Source organism: Choristoneura fumiferana, chromosome 27, assembly GCF_025370935.1.
Source record: "Choristoneura fumiferana chromosome 27, NRCan_CFum_1, whole genome shotgun sequence".
Lineage (NCBI taxonomy): Eukaryota > Metazoa > Arthropoda > Insecta > Lepidoptera > Tortricidae > Choristoneura > Choristoneura fumiferana.
The window spans coordinates 9095870-9115137 of NC_133498.1; the positions used below are offsets into that span (position 1 = coordinate 9095870).

The following is a 19268-nucleotide window of genomic DNA, read 5'->3' on the forward strand; positions in this document are numbered from 1 at the left end:
GGACCCCGACATACATCTCACTGCTGGGCACGGGCCTCCTCTCAGAATAAAAGGCACAGGGTTCGAAATATATCCGATATGTATGAAAATCCATATATATATATCCATGTAAATAAATTAAGCGAAATCGTTTCTGCACTTTGTCAATTAGGTACTTTCTTGGTCAATTGAATAAACACAACAAAAACTAACTCTTTCGTAACGAAATTTTTGCCTGACGCCATTAACGCCGGCAGAAGTGTTGCCATTAATGGATTAGAACTTACTATTAGAGAGTATCTTTTAACTACTCCAACGCCATCCACATTAAAGTAGAAATACAGTAACAAATGCCAAAAACTAGCCAAAAATTACTTCATAATATCAAATTTTTAAACCATTTTGTGTATTGATATATATCATAAAAAATCATTTGACATATATCGGATATATATCATGATATATATCCTCGAACCCTGGAAAGGCATAAAGGCTAGTACGTAATGCGAATGAACTTACTGCAGCCTGGCCTCGTCGGGGCACATGCCAGTGACTGTGGTCTCAAAATTCTTCAGTTTCCTGTTGAACGCGATGCCATCCTCGCCGGGGGAGAACTGCTCCAGCTGGAAAATAGAAGAGTTGATATCATCATCATCATCATCATCTTAAAACAATATACGTTCCGCTGCAGGGCTCAGGTCTCATGAGACGGTTTGGGCCTTAGTTAGGGTTGCCATACGTCCCGGTTTGAAGTATGGTGTCCTGGCGTCCCGGTCGACCAGCAAATTGTCCCGGTTTAAAAACCATAGTTATTTAGTGGGGGGCTGGACTTGGTAAATAATAATATACCTACAATAAACACGACTAACTAGCTAAGCTATAACATAGCCGATAACGTGCATTTTCTACTTAGTAGCGAAAAGCGCCTACGAACAGAGAACCGGCTGGCAGGTTGCTGGCATTGAATGACTGTGTTAAGTTGTTTGTGTTTAGGCAAGGACTAACTAGTTAAATTTTGTTGTTTAGTTTGTGCAAGACTTAATACTAATACTTGTATTAATTGTTATAAACGGTCCTTTTTTTCTATGTTTACTACCTTCTCTTTAAGTGTCTTGGTCTGCGTCCACACACTTAAGGTAACCCTAATCTAGTCCCAAACTAAACAAAGCCTGTACTATGAATACTAGGCAATGGATAAACATACTTAAGATCGTTTATACCTGCTGAGCTGGCAACGTTGAATTTTTGTTAGTTTTTCTCGATTATTCCATAAAAATTGAATGCAAAATTAAAAATGTGGTCTGATAGATCTGTTCTTAATGTGTCTACTGCAATAATCATTCGTGATAGACTTTTATTTTCTTTAAAAACAATCAATTAATATTTTTTAACTAAAATGTTATACATAAAATGATTTTATAAACCTATTGCTCGAAATGATTTTGGAATTAGACTACATTGTATAAGAAGAATAATATTTAATATTTTTTTTTTCTTTAATTGTGTAATATAGTTTTTAAGTATTTTATTTGTAATTATATTTTTATGAAAAAATGACTTTCTGCCAAGTTTCTTGCGGCGCATTCTTCTTGGCAATGATGGTCTTTGCGAAAGCGCTGGTGGTTTAAAAAAATGACGTGTAAAAGTGCCCATTGCGGCCTATTTACTGAATAAATCATTTGAATTTGAATTTTGAATTTTAGACTACGGAATCTTACCAGTGCAAGTAGCGGTGTGTATTGTTCCTCAACATTAAGCAGTTCCTTCAGCACCACCTCATCTTCTCCGCTGACGTGGTACTTCAACTCCTTACTCCTCTCTTCCTCCTTGTCATCTTCCTTCGTCTCGGGCTTCGCTGGCTTTGGAGTCTCCATCTTTGTTTCTACCAACATAAGGACTTTGCATTGTTTCGATTATTTTTTATTTAATGAATGAGTGACATGTTAAATGAAATGGCTGATATGAGGACCGGGGTTCCCAATTCTTTTTAAAACATGGCGATTCTGGTTTTTTATTTTTTTATTTTGTTTTTGATTATACATTATTTAGCAAAAAGGTTAAAAAACTCGTTTTTCTGATTCAAATTGAGAGGCTACTATTGACTTGTACAGTCAACGTCATAAATAGTCATCTTCGAAAAGCCATACAAAATTGTGTAACAACTCAAAACGACAAGGTACAGAAATGATCACTTATTTATGACGTTGACTGTACGAAACTCTAGCCCAGGCGTTTTCAACCTTATGGTTTTAACGGCACACTTTTCCTTGAACAAAGTTTCGCGGCACAACAGTAAAAAATAGCCAAGTACGAGTCGGACTGGCGCGTAGAGGGTTCCGTACAGCATAAGTATACCGAGTATGTATAACATTACGATCAGCAGAGGCTTACTAATAGTGTCTCGTTGATACCTTTAGTACGAAAACTCAAAAGCTATACATATATTAAAATAGCTATTCATGATTTCAATGCAGCATACCTACACTCCGCGGCAATCGCGGCACACCGGTTGAAAACGTCTGCACTAGCCTATAACTAACCCCCGTTGGTTAAAATGAGTCCCAATCACATCCAGAATCGTCTGTAGCAACTCTCTTACATTGTGTAGTAATTTTTATTATATGTGTGTATACATATTTGGGTACTTGTAAAAAAATACACACGTTTAGCTCACGGTGGTGATGGCTGTATCGCCCCGACGGTTTTAAGTTTATGTATTATCACTCTTGTTTCATTAATACCAAACACATTTAATTTACAAAATCATTAATAAAACACTTGGTAACCAGTAAAGTACATTTAAAACAAACAGCACGTGCGGAATCAACTCGCGAAATAACCCGACCCGGCCGATACTGCAGGGCTACTACGAAACTCAAAAGTTCTTGTCGTGCGGTCCCTCTGACACTTATACTATTTAATATGAGAGCGAGAGGGACGGCACGATACGAACTTCGAGTTTCGTAGTAGCCCTGCTGGCCCCTATATACTAAGTGCAGAATTCCAACTTCGCATCTTGCCGTCCCGTTGGCGCTTCTATTATTTAATACGAGACGATACGTGAGAGGGACGGTATGACTTCAATTTTAGAATTTCGTCACTGGAAATACAGGCACACATTAATAAGCACCACGTTGCGAAATTCAGTGACAGTAAGCCGAAAAAAATCGAGCTACTGATTAAATACAGTTTAATTTCAACCTTAAACGTACTCCCGTAAGGCTACTTTAATAAACAGTAAGTACCTATTACAATTTTGATTTGAGTGAAAATTGTAATTAGTAAAATAAAATGACGTTCAATATTTCATAATTACTTAATTTGTTCAGCTATTAAATTAATTGTAATGAAACCACATAAAAGCAATATTAGTTTTCAATTTGTAACATAATTATGTAAAGAATTTCATTCTTTCTTTAATTTAATTTGTACGCGTGGGTGAAATAAAATTTAAAGTGGCAACACTATTAGTTCCCCGCTCTTGATACGAATTTTGTTAGGGGTTTAAAAAATTACGACATCATAAAATCATAACCTATGTACCACATACATAAAAAAAAAACAGAATTCGGCCGAACCGCTTCGGAGGAGTACGCCCACAAATACACGAGAATTTTATACATTAAAATAAAAAAATAATAAATATCATGGGACACTTGACACCAATTGGCCTAGTCCCAAACTAAGCAAAGCTTGTACTATGGATACTAGGCAACGGATAAACATACTTATATAGATAAATACATACTTAAATACATTACAATACAATACATTATATACTTAATAGATTTTCTGCAGAATTTATATTAATTAAAGTAATTTAACCACCGAATTTAAGTTTACTGTTCTGTGAATGTGTTGTGTGTGTACAAGTTGGAACGAAAAATGCATTTTATTTTTAAACCTTAAATTGCCAGTGTGCACATGATTCAAGACTACAGTTATGTATTTTTTACCCGACTGCGAAGAAGGAGGGAGGTGTTTGACGCGTATGTATGTATGTATATCTATTCCTATGTCTTCTCGTAACTACGCAACGGCTGAGCCGATTTTTATAAATGAAACGTCATTGGATTTGTATTGATGACACGAGTGACACTGGGTACATGAAATGGTTGAAAAATAAAAATGGTGGATTTTTGGCGACAAATTGTAAGTTTTCAAAAAATGATTTTTATTCAAACCTATCGAGTGGGGTATCAAAACAAAAGGTAATAATCCGCCCATTTTAAATATATATGAGTTATAATACCATTTTCACAACAAAAAATGTGAAATAAATCGATTTAAAAAATCAAAAAAACCCGACTGCCTTAAAAAATACTAAAAAGAAGAAAATAAATCTAGTGCGCTAGATCTTTGTTTAGTAGCTAACTTAAAGTTCAACAGTTGGGACCCATTTAAATCGTGACGCGTTTAAGAGCTACGGTGCCACAGACAGACATACAGGCACACATAGACGACTGCTTACGCTAAGTAGCTTAGTTACTGTGACAATAACCTTCAGTAAAAAATCACAGCGGGAAAAAAGTATTTGGGAAAAAATTAACATGGAAATTGTGCTACTCCGAAATAATGATTCATTATAAATTGATATAACCCTTTTCCAGGCTTCGTGAATTTAGTTAGATACAATACCAAAAAATTAATCTTATTTTTATATTATTCACCTTTGAATTTGAAATTCAATGATATTTAATTTTTTTTATATAAGCAAGGTCGAATATTTGTGTATGAAGTCGAATACTTATGTGGTTGCTATATGCACTTTCCGCTTTGCCTGGAAAAGGGTTAACCAGCCCGGGGGCGCCCTTTTCGCTCCACTGTTAGCCTCCTCTGCAGATTAATGTGTATATATGTGTGTATGTAAACTCTTTTTTGCACATAAAAATAAAAATACAAATACAGAGAGAGAACAAAGGCGAGCTTATCCCTAAAAAGGGATCTCCTCCAGCTAACCTAGTTAGGAGAAAACATTTCGTTATATAGAGGATAAGCAGACAGTGAAAATTACGTGCGGTAAAGAGACAAAACAGAAATACTCAAAAGAGATAAAATAAATACAACATTAAGATTGGTTTTTTGGAATCACTTTTTATTTCAATTATTTTTACTTTTACGGTCATCCGTAAAACCTAAATTGAAAATACAAACTGAAATATAGATGAGAAAAATAAGACTGGGAATGGTCCTCGTCGTTATTTTTCTGTTTTTTCTGTGCATCTATATTTCAGTTTGTAATTTCAATTTAGGTTTTACGGGATGACCGTAAAAGTAAAATTTGGAATTGAAATAAAAAGTACAAAAAGATTCCAAAAAACCAATCTGCTAGTAACGATATCTCTTGTCCGGTGAGCGGTTAGTCCAATGGAGTGCCGAAAAAAGTTTCTCGATGAGGGCTACGGCATAGATGTCGAGCGTCACTGCTTAAGTGACTAAGTAAGAAACAAAACAAGTGAGATATGAGGTGCATAGGGGAAATTCGTGTCGGCCGTTGACCCAGTGGTGTAGTATAGCACGCGGTACGGATTACCGTGGTATTTTTCTGCTGGCATCTATATTTCAGTTTGTAAAATACAACATTATTTATGCTGATGAGTACCTGTGGCCCTCGGGCTGAGCTCTGCCAGGGTGCGGGCTGCGTCGTCGTCGTCGCCGGGCCGCGGCGAGCGCAAGTGGTGCCGGCCCGAGTAGCCGCGGCCGCGCCCCAAAGTCGACATTATATGCTGGAACCGTCAACATTCTTGTTTAAAGGCTTTTGTTAAATTCTTCATGAGTTACACATGCTACTTCTGGCGTCAGTTCAGTCTATCGTTCTGGTCAGAATGATGATAGAATTATCGTGTAACATTCACGGACTGACGGACTGATGGTTGAGACACAATACAAGCAATAGGCAGAAGTTTGACTCAGCAGTATTCTTGAAATTTATACCTACAGCTGGGCGGAGCGCTAGGGTCAGTGACGTAGCTAAGTAACCAAAGGCCCTGGGGCAAAAAATAAACTAGGGCCCCAACTAAACTATTTAAAATCGTTTGTTCCGTGTTCGTCGTGTTCCGAGTTCGAAATACTCCAAATTTCCTGAGTCCGAGGGGCCTAAGCGTGGGGGCCCCGGGGCACTGCCCCGTCTAGCCCTCTGGTAGCTACGCCACTGGCTAGGGTAGGCGTCTACAAAAAGTAAAAGAGATGTGTAGATTTTTATTGTATGTGTGTAGTTTTAGAGGTAGGGATAGAACATATGTTAATTTTATGATTATTTATTTATTCATTAAATTATAAGTTGGTAATACAAAAAAAATTGAGTCTATTGCGGCAAGTTCGAAACGACTTGTTGTTGAATTTTATCACATATAAAAATCTCATTCTTATGAAGAGTTAGTACCGAGCGCTATGGCCACGTTACGGACTCGAAACGGGGGCGAATAGAGCGGGCGGCGCGGCACAGCACTCAACCAGTAGGACTACTACTAAACCCGAAACTCGAAGTTCGTGTCGTACCGTCCCTCTCGCTCTCGTATTAAACAGTATAAGTGTCAGAAGGACCGCATGACACGAACTTCGAGTTTCGAGTTTCGTAGTAGCCCTGCAGCGACCGGACTTCGCGGCGCGCGGCGTGCGTGGCACTGCGTAGTTTTGTCTCGCGAAGATTGTTTAGCGGCCGTGTAAATGACGTTTGGCTGTGTGCGTGCGTCGATTCGGGCGCTAGTATGAAGTCGACCTACTGCCTATTACTAGTATTGTGGTTGAGATGAGACTGATGAAAATCAATTGCTTTTGTTCGTCTCTTTTGACATATTCGTTAATCCATTTTGAATGACAGAGATAGAAAACCAGAATGATGGACTAAACTGACGCCAGAATGAGCGTGTACCAAAGACATACAAAGTTTTATTTCTAATTTCCATTACTTTTTAGTTGTTGTGTACTTCAAAAAGAATAACTGTCCATATAAATCTGCCTAAAAGTTCATTACTTAATACTCAGTTTTGACGCCTTTTTGAGATACATTTCTTATGCGACATCTTTATGTAACTCCCAGATTGTGTTCGAATCGCTTAACGGTATAGTAGCTATTCAATTATTGGAATTATACGTTTAGTTTTTGTGGTACTAGTCGGGCCAATGAACTTTTAGGCAAAGTTAGGCGGCGGAAGGTATACTACTATGTTTAAGCTAGTTAGCTAGGGCTAAGCTACTCTTATTGTGAACTTTTATTTTATTTCTTGTATAAATAAATAAAAAAAAACTGCCCAAAATCACAAAACTAAGACGTATTGTCTTGGCGTATTCTGTAAAACAGTCAGCACTTATGTACGAGTGTGTCTATGAGAATATTTTACAGGTCAAAATGAAAGGACCATGGGCAGAAATGTCCCCACCCAACCCACCAACAGTCTGAGTCCCTACTTCCCAGTCATGCATTAAGGAAATAAAATTTAAAAACTAAAATCAAGTAAACAATAGCATGTACCTAGTTTCTTTAGCCCTTAATCGGACTCAACCCCAAAATAAACCTGTAATGGTCCCCCAGAATGAATGACAACAAAAAAATATTATTTTTCACTATGACGAGGATCCTTGTTTTTTTTTTTGCTCAAAAAGTTACAGGAAGAATTTTACAGAAACATTATGTTTGGGCAATCCTCGAAAAACTACATAAATATACCTAAGTATAAAAAGAAAACACCATCTAAGAGGCCCTCCTGTGGCATAGACCCCAACACACTGGCGGCATACCTCTCTGTACAGTCAGAGAAATTTGCTGGGAGAGGTACCGGCTGATAGAGACCTCAGGAGACCCCAGAGCTGGCACCAATTATTGTAATGCCCAACAGTTTTTAAGTTTTAGAAGATATTTTTAAGTCAATTTGTATTTGAAACTAGGAGTCATTGTCCTTTTCCAGTGACTCCTTATGTCACTTTATACCTATATGGAAACTGCTTTAAAAATATTTTTTTCCTGATTGGTTTGGTGATGGTGTTGGGACTATTTTTTTCTCTTTCTAAAATTATACATAAATCTCCATAAAAAAGAAGAAAAAGCGTAAAGCAACAACAACAATTGTTTTGACGACCGCTTATGTAAATAACAAACGGCACAAAGTAGCCTTGGCGATGTCATATGTAAACAATATGTATATAATACAGAATACAAATCGCTGTACTTACAAGAACGTGCGTAAACATACTATGACGCATTTACTTAAAAAACATTGCAACACATAAACCAGAAGGAAGAAAGAACATGATTGAACAAAGAAAGTTGGATTTCAACAAACGCGAGATGGGAAAATACGCCTTTATAGATTTGCGAGAAGCATCAATTCCTTTTGGCAATTTCAAGTTATACGGAAAAGAATCAATGAATATTATGGTAAAAACCGGTTATGATTAGCTGAAGATGTTTATTAACATAATTTTAAGTGTATTAACGGGTTATATCCTCAGTAAATTCATTTATATACCGGTAAAATACACGACATAATTCAAAATTGACCTCTCAACACGGTTCCGACACGTCCTACAAATCAAACTCTAACTTTGTTTTTATCAACCATCGGCTGCTTTTACAGTTTTAAGCAAAATATTTTATGGTTTTACTCACCAAATAAAGTGTTTGAACAAATTAGAAGTTATATTATTTTCTAGCTGTATAGTCGAGATGCAGTTGTCATACGTTTCACTGCCATATTGGTAATGTCAGTGCTTGATTAAAACGATATTTACCGATCGATGTCAGAAACCGAATTGGAAAAAATATATCGAAACTTTTATTTAAGTAATTAGTAATTTTAAACAAAGAATTTGTTTTAATTTAAACATATATTTCATTCAAATTATATTGAATTTATTATTCATTTGACATACATATCGATGGCAGTCTCGATAAATATCGGTTTACAACACTCACGCCGGATCTTCTACGATCGAAAAATGACATTTCTTTCAGTCATTTCAGGGGGTGAAGTGGAGGGGTGTGTGCGACGGACGGAAGTGAAGCTGGAAAACGATTTTTCCGATATAATACTAGTTTTTACGTTACCAAAATGCAAAAAGCTTTAATAGAACTATATTAAATATACCAAAGAATTTATTTATCAATATTACTTGTGTTAATTCGTTTATATGGCAGAGGAATAGTTACTGCGGCTAATTTGTGGTGTTATTATTGATATTTTTATTTTACGTGCTTACATAAAACTGTTGCAGACGTTAAAAATTAATAAAATACATTTGAATCTCAATTATTCTAACCAACCCAACTCTAATAGGATTAAAGCAACAAAAACCGGTAAATTAAATATTTTTTTTAATTAAAAAAAATGTCTGATGGCCATGGAGAACCCACACAGCACCGTAAAGAGAGTGTCTCTGCGGCAAATGTGCCGAGTGACAGTCCGGTAACAGACCCGGGGCAGGTCCGAGGAGGCTCCACTGTCGAAGGGGCCGCCGGAAAGTTTGAAGGCCCTAGGGTCAAGTCAGGGGCCTTAAAAAAATCAGCGAGATATAGAAGCAGATCACTATCGGCATCTTCGGCTGATTCCTACAGTTCCACGTCATATACAGGTAAGTAAAAAAAAAGTTAATGTTATTGTTGTGTTGGCTAAAATGTTCCTTCAACAATTTTTTTTATTTAATTTATTTGCTATATAAGTTGAGGCACAAGTTTGAATTGTAACAGGCAAATTAGCCGCCTATTTTTTTTTTCGGAAAAAAATTTTTTTTTTGCTTATTCTGTTTAGTTTCTGAAAAACTAATACAAATCAGTGAATACAAGGGGTTGTAATCTATTTGAAAGCAGAGATACAAGAGGCAACCCTTCCCATGTTTTAGGTGTCACTTGCTTGTTTGGTTTCCACTTGAACAAACTGAAACACCACAATAGTCTAGTTATTTGACCTATGGCCTCTCAAGCAGAATGTCCTGGGTTCAAGCCTGGGCTTGTACTTATGGTTTTTTTTGGAATTTATGTACAAATTAATTTGAAATTTACCATGTGATTTACAGTGAAGAAAAACATTGTGATCAATCCTGCACAGACCAGTGAAGCAATTCAATGGTGTGTGCAGTTCCTAATCCGCACTGAGCTTGCGTTGGAACTATGGCCCAAGCCCTCTCATTCTGAGAGGAGGCCTGTGCCTAGCAGTGGGACAAATTATAGACTGTAATACAAACAATATCAGGGCACTAAAGTATAAAGAGCTCTAGAGAGTGCTGTTTCTTTTCTTCCGTAAGACCAAACGCCTGACTGAACAGGGACACCATAAATTCTTTATTAGTTTAAATACACGAAAGAAAAAAAAATGTTATGAGTTTCACTATTTTTACGTTCCCATGGGGTTCCAAACTCATTGGTGCCTAGTATGTACAGTCGAACAAATTGAATCATGGCCAAGGGTGGAACCTTTCCATAATCAATTTCACTGTGATTTCCTTGACAAAAGTATGAGATGTCAACATGACATTAGTAGCGCAAAGGTTGCACCCTGGGTCATGATTCCATTTGTTCGTACAGTCACCTGTATTTATATCTGCCATAGAGGAGTGTGCAAAAATATCTGACATCCTGCTGGCTCTAGAAATAGAGTTGTTATCAAATATTTATGCACACTTTGGTTGTGTCAGATATTGGTGTTGGCAATTATACCCAAAGGAACTGGCATGCTATGAGATCGGCTCCATCCATAGTGTTATCTGTCTACATTTTAAAAGTAGGTATGAAAATCTAGGATTCAATTTTTTCAATACTGCAACTCAAGAGCAGGCATGAATGTGTACGTACGTTTTTGTGACGCCCTGGGAGAGCGCCATGACGCCTTGGAGCGGACTGACACAGCTTGACACCTGAACTAAAAATCTTGCTTTATGGGGAAATTCAATTTAGGTACATTTTTATTTTGTGGCGCCATCTCTTGACGAGTAGCCGAACTAATCCATCCATACTAATATTATAAATGCGAAAGTGTGTGTGTTTGTATGTTTGTCCGTCTTTCACGTCGAAACGGAGCGACGGATCGTCGTGATTTTTGGCCAGACATAGGCTACTTTTTATCCCGGAAAAATGCACATTTCCAGAGGGAACAGCGGGCGATAACCGAATTCTACGCGGATGTCGCTGCGGGCAAAAGCTGTTTATTATATTTAGTTGCATACACGCAATGAGGGCTATCGTTTTTTGTCTCACTAGATGGCGCACTGTTGCGTGAGGTTTTTAAGTATGGCTTTCAAAGTCTGTTATTACGGGCGTGAATACAAAGTTTAGATTAAAATCATATTTAATACACCTTAAAACCGTACCATAAAATATCGAGCATGCCACAATGTTGCATAGTCCCCGTTTTGTTTGGAAAAAAGGGAGGACAAAGGTTTCCGAAAGACAAAACTGTCTCAAAACACAGACATTCATTGCCCCGGAACGCATTTTTGCCATAATTAATTTCAGATATTGCAAAATATTCACAAAATTATTCTAATTATAAATAAATCCGCGTAGCTCACCCAAAAACTATGAGATTTGAAATTCGGAGACCTCACGCTACACTAGCGCCTCTAGCGGCGAATTCATACGCGATAGCCCTCATTGTTAGGTGGTAATAGCTACCACTAGTTTGAAAACCTTTGAAGACGTGTCACAATTTTTTTATAGGTAGGTACTAAACATAATACAACTTATGAAAAACAATTAAAGGAAAACTAAAATTTAAACATGCATCAAAGCCTCTAAGACGCCATCTTGTGCCGAATAGTTGAACTACTAAAGTTCTAGAGCATATCTACACTTCAGGATTCGGTTACTCGCTCATTCTGGCGTCAATTCGTTCAGTTTTTTTAATGACTGTCTTTTGATTGCGTCGACTTAGAAATTTGTTTTCTCTTCTCACTGCCTCAAGGGGTAGCAGACCTCCTGAGTATTTGATATTCATTTCACCTTGATACCTCCACGCGTCCCTGAGAAAAAAGGTCTTGACAAACGGACACAAAATATTGATCCTGTACTTAAGTGTTCCGTTTTTTCCTTTTAACCTAAAAGAAAAATGTTAAAGTCAGTGCCGGATTAAGACTATTTATTTGATGCCCTAAGCCAGGGGTCACCAAATGGCGGAACGCGGTCCGCGTCCCGACCGCCGACCAATTTTGTGCGGACCTTAAGTAACTTGTATTGTATTACTGAGACGTAGTTTAATAAAACGTAGGTATCCCGCGCTTTAATTGTCTTAGTTGCCGTCAATTCGACAACGGACGACTGGACCGCGATGACAATTTTATTTTAAAAACTGGACTCGTAAAGAAACTAATTAGTGACACAGATGTCCAAGTGCGGAAAGTTTCCAAAAAGTTGGAAAAGCTCTTGGAAATTTCTGGAAATTTTCACAAGAAATATAGGAAATTTAAGAAAACGGAAAGTTTCAATCCCCATACGAAATTGTGAGAAGTTTCCGAAATTTTCCTATGAAATGAAATGAAATCGGTTATTGCATGTCCACAGGTATATAAATAAGATATTATTATTCGTGTTTTGGTGTGTCCTTTCATGGTGTACCATTTTCATGCGAAAAATTCCGCAATTTTAGAAAGTTTCCTTTGGCACATCAATACCCCTGCCCTGAGAAATTCACGCCTGTGGCACCCCCCTTCCCCCCCATCCCAGTAGCCGGAACCAGCCTTACTTTTATGTGCTAGCAAATTTTTTTTTGGTGCTGTTTATGGTGTTCTTCAAAACATGATTGCTTAATTTGCTTATGGGCTAATGAGGCGCTGGTTAAAATACTGCTTTTACTGACCATTTATAATGTCTATCTCGTTATCCCCATAAATAATAGAGACACGGGCAATTTCAGCTAAAACGCGTTTGGGCGCCATGTTTTATTTATGTCCGTTTACGTATTACGAGTGGAATTATTCATTTCGCGCCATTTTATTACGTTGAATGATATTCATATTAGTGTGGGTTGGCGAGGGGTTTCTTCGTTTATTCTAAAAAGCCGGTCAAGAGCGTGTCGGGCCATTCACACACGCACAGTGTGGGCTACTATAACCTAACCAACAAAAAGTTGGACCCCCCCCCAACCGAAAAACGGCTGAACCGATTTTAATAAAACATGCCTAAGAACCGCTGACACTGCTTTCAAGTAAAAAAATCCGCATTCAAATTCATCGAAAACGATATATCGAATATTCAATACGAATATTTTCTCTTAGCAGCCTAAGGTATTATATATACCTAAACTTGGAATATTCCGTACAAAATACGAAATCCTTAGAAAAATATTACTTACTTAATTTTTTCGTAATGGCTACGGAACCTTATTTCGGGCGTTTCCGACACGCTCTTGGCCGGTTTTTTATGAAACTATTGATTAAAAGAACTTTTTAAATCGTGTAATCTACAGATTGGTTTAGGTTAGGTTTATTTTATGAAAATCTTGTAAAGTTGAGAATTACCAAGACAATTGCATTATAGCAAATGATCATTATGTATTTCGTCCATTATTATTTTTAAACTTTATATATTTTGATATGTGCCCAATATAAAGACTGTTTGTACCTATTGTTTTGGCGATACAGGAAAGAGGGAAGTATGAAGAGGGGTGAGGAAACTGTCATTTACATTATGTGAGCCATAGACCACAGACTTGATTTTGCATATTACTGACCATCTCCAACTGATAATGTATTTGAATTTTTTTTAATATATAATATATGTAATTTTACGACTATTTACTTGTGGAAAGTGATCCCTGGACGTTTTAATTTTAGCATTGTTCCTGCACCACTTCATAACACACGTTGACGTGATAATTTGGCGGAGCTGTTCACAATCAAAAAAACTGGCCGAGAGCGTGTCGGACACGCCCAAAAAAATTAAGTAATATTTTTCTAAGGATTTCGTATTTTATACGGAATCTTCCAAGTTTATTAAAGTATATTTTATACCTTAGGCTGCTATTTACTCATAAACTACTAATAATTCTCAAGCAAACTTAGCCGTTATAGTTTTCCTTGAAAGTTTGATATACTTACTACCATCCTGATTTTTTTCAAATTTTTCCACCCACCGGTTTAGATTTTAGAGGGGGAGGGGGACGCTCGATTTTAATGAAAATTTGCACTTTAAAGTTGAATATTTCGCAAACATATCACTGAATCGAAAAATCGTTTTAGCAACCCCCTAATGGTTTTAAAAGACCTATCCAACGATACCCCACACAATAGGGTTGGATGAGAAAAAAAAATCACCCCCACTTTACGTCTATAAGAGGTACCGTAAAAAATTTTTTTTTTTAATTTTTTGTTGTACTATTTTGTCGGCATAGTTTACTTATATATCCGTGCAAAATTACAGCTTTCTAGCATTGATAGTCCCTGAGCAAAGCCGCGGACGGACAGACAGACAGACATGGCGAAACTATAAGGGTTCCGTTTTTGCCATTTTGGCTCCGGAACCCTAAAAATGCGAAAATTGCTCACTAAACTTGTAAAATAAATGTCAGTCAAAATTAAATGACGCGCATGCGTACATTAGCTTATGACACGGTTTGCGTGCTTATAGCGCAGTTACAATTCCTGACTTATTATTTGTTCGTAGCTTCCCCGTTTTTCTAGTAGCCTTTAGCTTTAGCAGAGCAATAGTAGAGTTATACTTTGAATCATGTGTAAGGAAACAATATTTATGATAAGAAAATATTGTCAAAAGGTGTATTTTTCGGATACCAGCTCTATCGCGAAACGGGACGGTGTGAGCGTTAGAGCTGCTGGCCGAAAAATACACCTATTAAAAAAAAAACTAAGAAAGTGTCATTGGAGATGTCAAATGTAGGTTTTGGCGGTATTCGGAGTAAATGGTTGTTGTTCATATAAAAGTATTTTGATTTCACATGTGACTTGGTCGAGTGCCTTGACCAGAAAATACAGGTCCAACCTTTCGCGTTACATTTAGTTTTAGCCTTGTACTCGTACAGCCTATAACCTGTACACACTGCTTCGCACGCATAAATCATCAGATCTGGCGTCGAATTAAAATTCCCGGAATTCCCTAAAATCATCGCGGTCTTCATGTTATAAAATAAATACTTACTATAAATGCGGGGTGGTTTGTGTCCGTCTTTCACGCAGAGGTCGTCGGTTCAAACCCCGGCTCGCATCTGAGTTTTTTCCAAATTCATGGCTACTTTACATTTGAAATTTAAGATGAGCTTTGCGGTAAAAAAACATCGTAGGAAACCTGCACGATCCTGGAAGCAATTCGAATGTTCACGTTTGAATTCCCAATGCACTGGGCGCGTAAAACTATAAATCATCCTCTTTCTGAGAGGAGCCTGTGCCACAGTGGGTTATAGCATGATGAATGATGATGACTTACTAACAGGTATTATAAATGCGAAAGTGTGTGTTTGTATGTTTGTCCGTCTTTCACGTCGAAACGGAGCGACGGATCGACGTGATTTTCGGCATGGAGATAGTTTATGGGCCAGAGAGTGACATAGGCTACTTTTTATCCCAACTGTAAAGATGGATTTTTGTAAAACTACCCTAACCATATAGGGTTCTACACGATGGTCTGGAAATAAATCGCGAATAGTTCACAGTTTCAGAATTAAATGCATTTGGGCAAATTAAACATTTTTGAAACGAATAATTTGTAAATAAAAGAAAAGCAACTTTTATTTGTAATAGTAATAATATGTCGGCTTGCGTTGTTTTGAACGAATGTCAGTATTTTCTTTTCTTTTAAAAGTCTGAAAATCCAATTTTTATGTCTATGTCACCATCTAAAATGATTTCACTCTGCGTACATTTTAGAAAAGGTCCTTGCTAACACCATGATGCAGTTAAGACAAGAAAATGGAATCACATGCTAGGATGGAACCTTTGGGTGACACTCTTTTCCGGCTCGGATAATACCGACCCTGTTTTTCGTGTACACGCCCATAGAAGCTCATGTCAGTTTCCATGGGCGTGTATACAAAAACAGGCCGTCGGTATTATCGGGCCGGGAAAGACTGTCAACCATAACTTTTCAATCTAGGGCTCTTCAAGGCTAGAGTGAATAGGCTGTTACTGAACCAGTGAGATAAACCTTTGGCCTCATCTGCACTTAACATCAGGGAGATAGGGGTCAATCACGGTCAGTTTTCTGTAAAAAGGAAGATAACTTTTGGAAATATAGGGATGTCAGTCAACATGACATTAGTACACAAAGGTTCCACCCTGGTACATAATTCAATTTCTTCGACTGTACCTGCAAGTTTGTATTGTAAGGAACCCTCGGTGCGCGAGTCCGACTCGCACTTGGCCGTTTCTTTAGTTCTTAGCTTGCGTGTGTTTGTTTATTCTAAGGTTCTATTACACACACGAACACACGCGTAACTGGCTTGACCAATCGGTTTGCTGCAGTTCGAGGCAGGTACGGGGGCGCAGTGAGTGTGGAGACGGCTTCTATACTACTAAAATTATAAATGTATGTATGTAAATACTTTATTGTACATAAAACACAAAAATAATAAAAAAGTAAACAACAAAACAAAAAGTACAAAGGCGAACTTATCCCTAAAAGAGATCTTTTCAAGTCAGTCAAAAAAAGTCAGTGATTTATTTGCAAACATAAAGGTAACTGATTACGGTGGTGGTAATAAATATAAAGTAAGCATCAAAACGCTATGTTTTACTTTGTTATTTTTTTGTTTTGTGTATGCAAGGGAACCTAAATTTATATTTTATTTATGTGAAAGTTTGTAAGTCTGTTTCTCTGTTTGTTCGTTTGTTACTTCATCACGTCTAAACCCCTGAACCGATTTAGATGAAATTCGATTTACAGATAGTTTGAGTCCCGGGGAAGGACAGGATAGTTTTTATCATATTAAATGATATTGTAACGGATAACTCACGTCTTAAACCGAATTAAGCTCGACATGTTTCGGGCTATTTCGTACTCGGTTTAAGACGTGAGTTATCCGTTACAATATCATTTAATATGAGTGAGTCTCACGGTAGTTTCATGTTCAAAATAGTTTTTATCCCTTTAAATTGCATAGTTCCCGCTTTGCATAATTCTACGCGGACGGAGTCGTGGGTAGCGGCTAGTACTAAACGGAAAGAAAGATAACTTAACCTAACCAACAAAAAAGTTGGAAAACCCCCGACTTTGTCACTTCAAAGTTCAATATCTCAAAAACGGCTGAACCGATTTTGATGAAACATGTCTAAGAACCATCGCTAGAAAACCTGATTTCAAATAAAAAAACCTCATTCAAACGGTCCACCCGTTTAAGAGCTACGGTACCACAGACACACACATAGCGGTCAAACTTATAAAACCCCTATTTTTGCGTCGGGGGTTAAAAAGGCTACGTTGTTAATTCGCACTGAAAATATCCTTTTGTTTGCTCGCGTTGCTTTTACTTGGTTTCATCAACGTTAAAGTTAGTACACGTGACTCTAAAGTAAGTTGCGATTGCGAAAGCTTTCCTGTTGAAGATTGTGTACTTTATGTTTACACTTGCGACCCGCCCCGGCTTCGCACGAGCAAAGTAACAAAAAAACGGCCAAGTGCGAGTCGGACTCTCGTACGAAGGTTCTGTACCTATACAACGTTAGATATTAGTATAAAACGGCAAAAAAACCACGTTTGCTCTATGGGAGCCCACCTTAAATAATTATTTTATTTTAATTTTTTTTTTTTTAACAAATAAATATTCTGTAAATATTTCAAGCAACTACCTGCTACCGTTATTATTATCGAGCAAAAAAAAATCACGATTGTTGTATGGGAGTCCCCTTAAACATTTATTTTGTTCTTTTTTTGTATTTGTTGTTATAGCGGCAATAGAAATACATCATCTGTGAAAGTTTCAACTGTCTAGCTATCACGATTCATGAGATACTGCCTAGTGACAGACAGACAGACGGACAGTGGAGTCTTAGTAATAGGGTTCCGTTTTTTTACCCTTTGGGCACAGAACTCTAAAAAGGTCTCTAATCAAGGGCACTTCACACACATTTTTCAGCTCAATTTCCCAAAATAGAATACTCTGATAGCAAAGCATTGAAAACACATCAAGCGCATAGCCTCACCCGAGCGTTACTCGCACTCTATTACATCTATGTTCTATTACTCACTCGCTTGTCCCAGTTGTCCCATTCACTCCACAGAAGTAATCGGTCATTCAGTCCGCTCGTTTCCATCAAATCATTCGTCGACAAATCCACCCGCATTCCCACATGCATAGCAACGTGATTTGACCTATGGCGTCTCAAACAGTGGGCCTTGGCCAGTACCTATTGTTTTTTTAAATCGTGTTTTTAGGGATCCATACCCAAAGGATAAAAACGGAAACTCTATTACTAAGACTTCGCTGTCCGTCCGTCCGTCCGTCACCAGGATGTATCTCATGAACCGTGATAGTTAGACAGCTGAAATTTTCACAGATTGTGTATAACTGTGGCCGCTATAACAAATACTAAAGATAGAAAAAAAAAATATTTTAGAGGGTTTCCCATACAACAAACGTGTTTTTTTGCCGTTTTTTGCTAATGTCTAATGAATGTCGTATAGATGGTACGGAACCTTTCGTGCGCGAGACCGACTCGCACTTGGCCGGTTTTTATTTATTTATTAGGTTTTGCCATCATTAGTTTTAGTACCCTAGTTATTCTTATGGGAGACATTTTTATTTAGTCAGAATTGATGAATAGCGCTGCCAACAAAATAGATAAATTTCACATGACCATCAACTAAAAAAAAAACGTTTTGAGTTTCATGTTCGACTCGAGTGTTAATTTTGTGTTTTTGGGTTCCGTAGCCAAAATGGCAAAAACGGAACCCTTATTATTTCGCCATGTCTGTCTGTGTGTCTGTCCGTCTGACCGCGGCTTTGTTCAGTGTTTGCTCATGTGTAGCAACTATGCCGACAAAATATGGTAAAAAAAAACAAATTTTTTTAGGGTACCTCCCACGTACCTCCCATAGACTTGAAATGGGGGTGTTTTTTTCCTCGGCTGACTATGATTTTAATAGAGATTTTACGAGTAAGTATATTAAACTCACAAGGAAAACTATAACGGCTAAATTTGCTTGAGAATTATTAGCAGTTTAGGAGTAAATAGAAGCCATTCGTTGCGGCTATGTTGGGCTTGGGCGTGTGCTTGTCCGACACGCCGGTTTTTTTGTTTATATTTCTGAAAATCGAAATTATGTTCGAAATCTGTCAATTTGAGTGTCATAAATAAGTACAGTTGATTAATATGCACTCCTGGCGTTTAATTAATTCCTTTTTCGGATTCTACAGATC

The 19268-nt window shown here is 37.5% G+C and overlaps 2 protein-coding genes across 2 annotated transcripts in view; one reads left to right on the plus strand and one right to left on the minus strand.

Moving 5' to 3' along the window:
• Nucleotides 1-494: 494 nt before the first annotated feature.
• On the minus strand, nt 495-8671 carry LOC141443253 (uncharacterized). The gene is made up of 4 exons (XM_074108462.1): nt 8585-8671; nt 5582-5705; nt 1698-1861; nt 495-602 (listed from the first exon to the last, which is right to left on the minus strand). Exons 2-4 carry the CDS (start codon nt 5697-5699, stop codon nt 495-497), a joined length of 390 nt encoding a protein of 129 aa, XP_073964563.1. The 5' UTR covers nt 5700-5705; nt 8585-8671.
• A 279-nt stretch (nt 8672-8950) lies between these two features.
• LOC141443291 (adenosylhomocysteinase-like 1) overlaps nt 8951-19268 on the plus strand; it is a 45269-nt gene continuing 34951 nt past the window's right edge. The window contains exon 1 of the mRNA XM_074108519.1: nt 8951-9546. Within this exon, the coding sequence (XP_073964620.1) occupies nt 9303-9546 (244 nt within the window). The 5' untranslated portion in view covers nt 8951-9302. The remainder of the gene's footprint in view (nt 9547-19268) is intronic.

What these genes read in the sequence shown, in the direction of transcription:
- LOC141443253 (XM_074108462.1), bottom strand. Translation starts at nt 5,699, where the DNA reads ATGTCGACTTTGGGGCGCGGCCGCGGCTACTCGGGCCGGCACCACTTG. An exon ending in GCTCAGCCCGAGGGCCACAG is followed by an intron (nt 1,862 to 5,581) that starts GTACTCATCAGC and finishes TTATGTTGGTAG; the next exon opens with AAACAAAGATGGAGACTCCA. An exon ending in ACACACCGCTACTTGCACTG is followed by an intron (nt 603 to 1,697) that starts GTAAGATTCCGT and finishes TCTATTTTCCAG; the next exon opens with CTGGAGCAGTTCTCCCCCGG.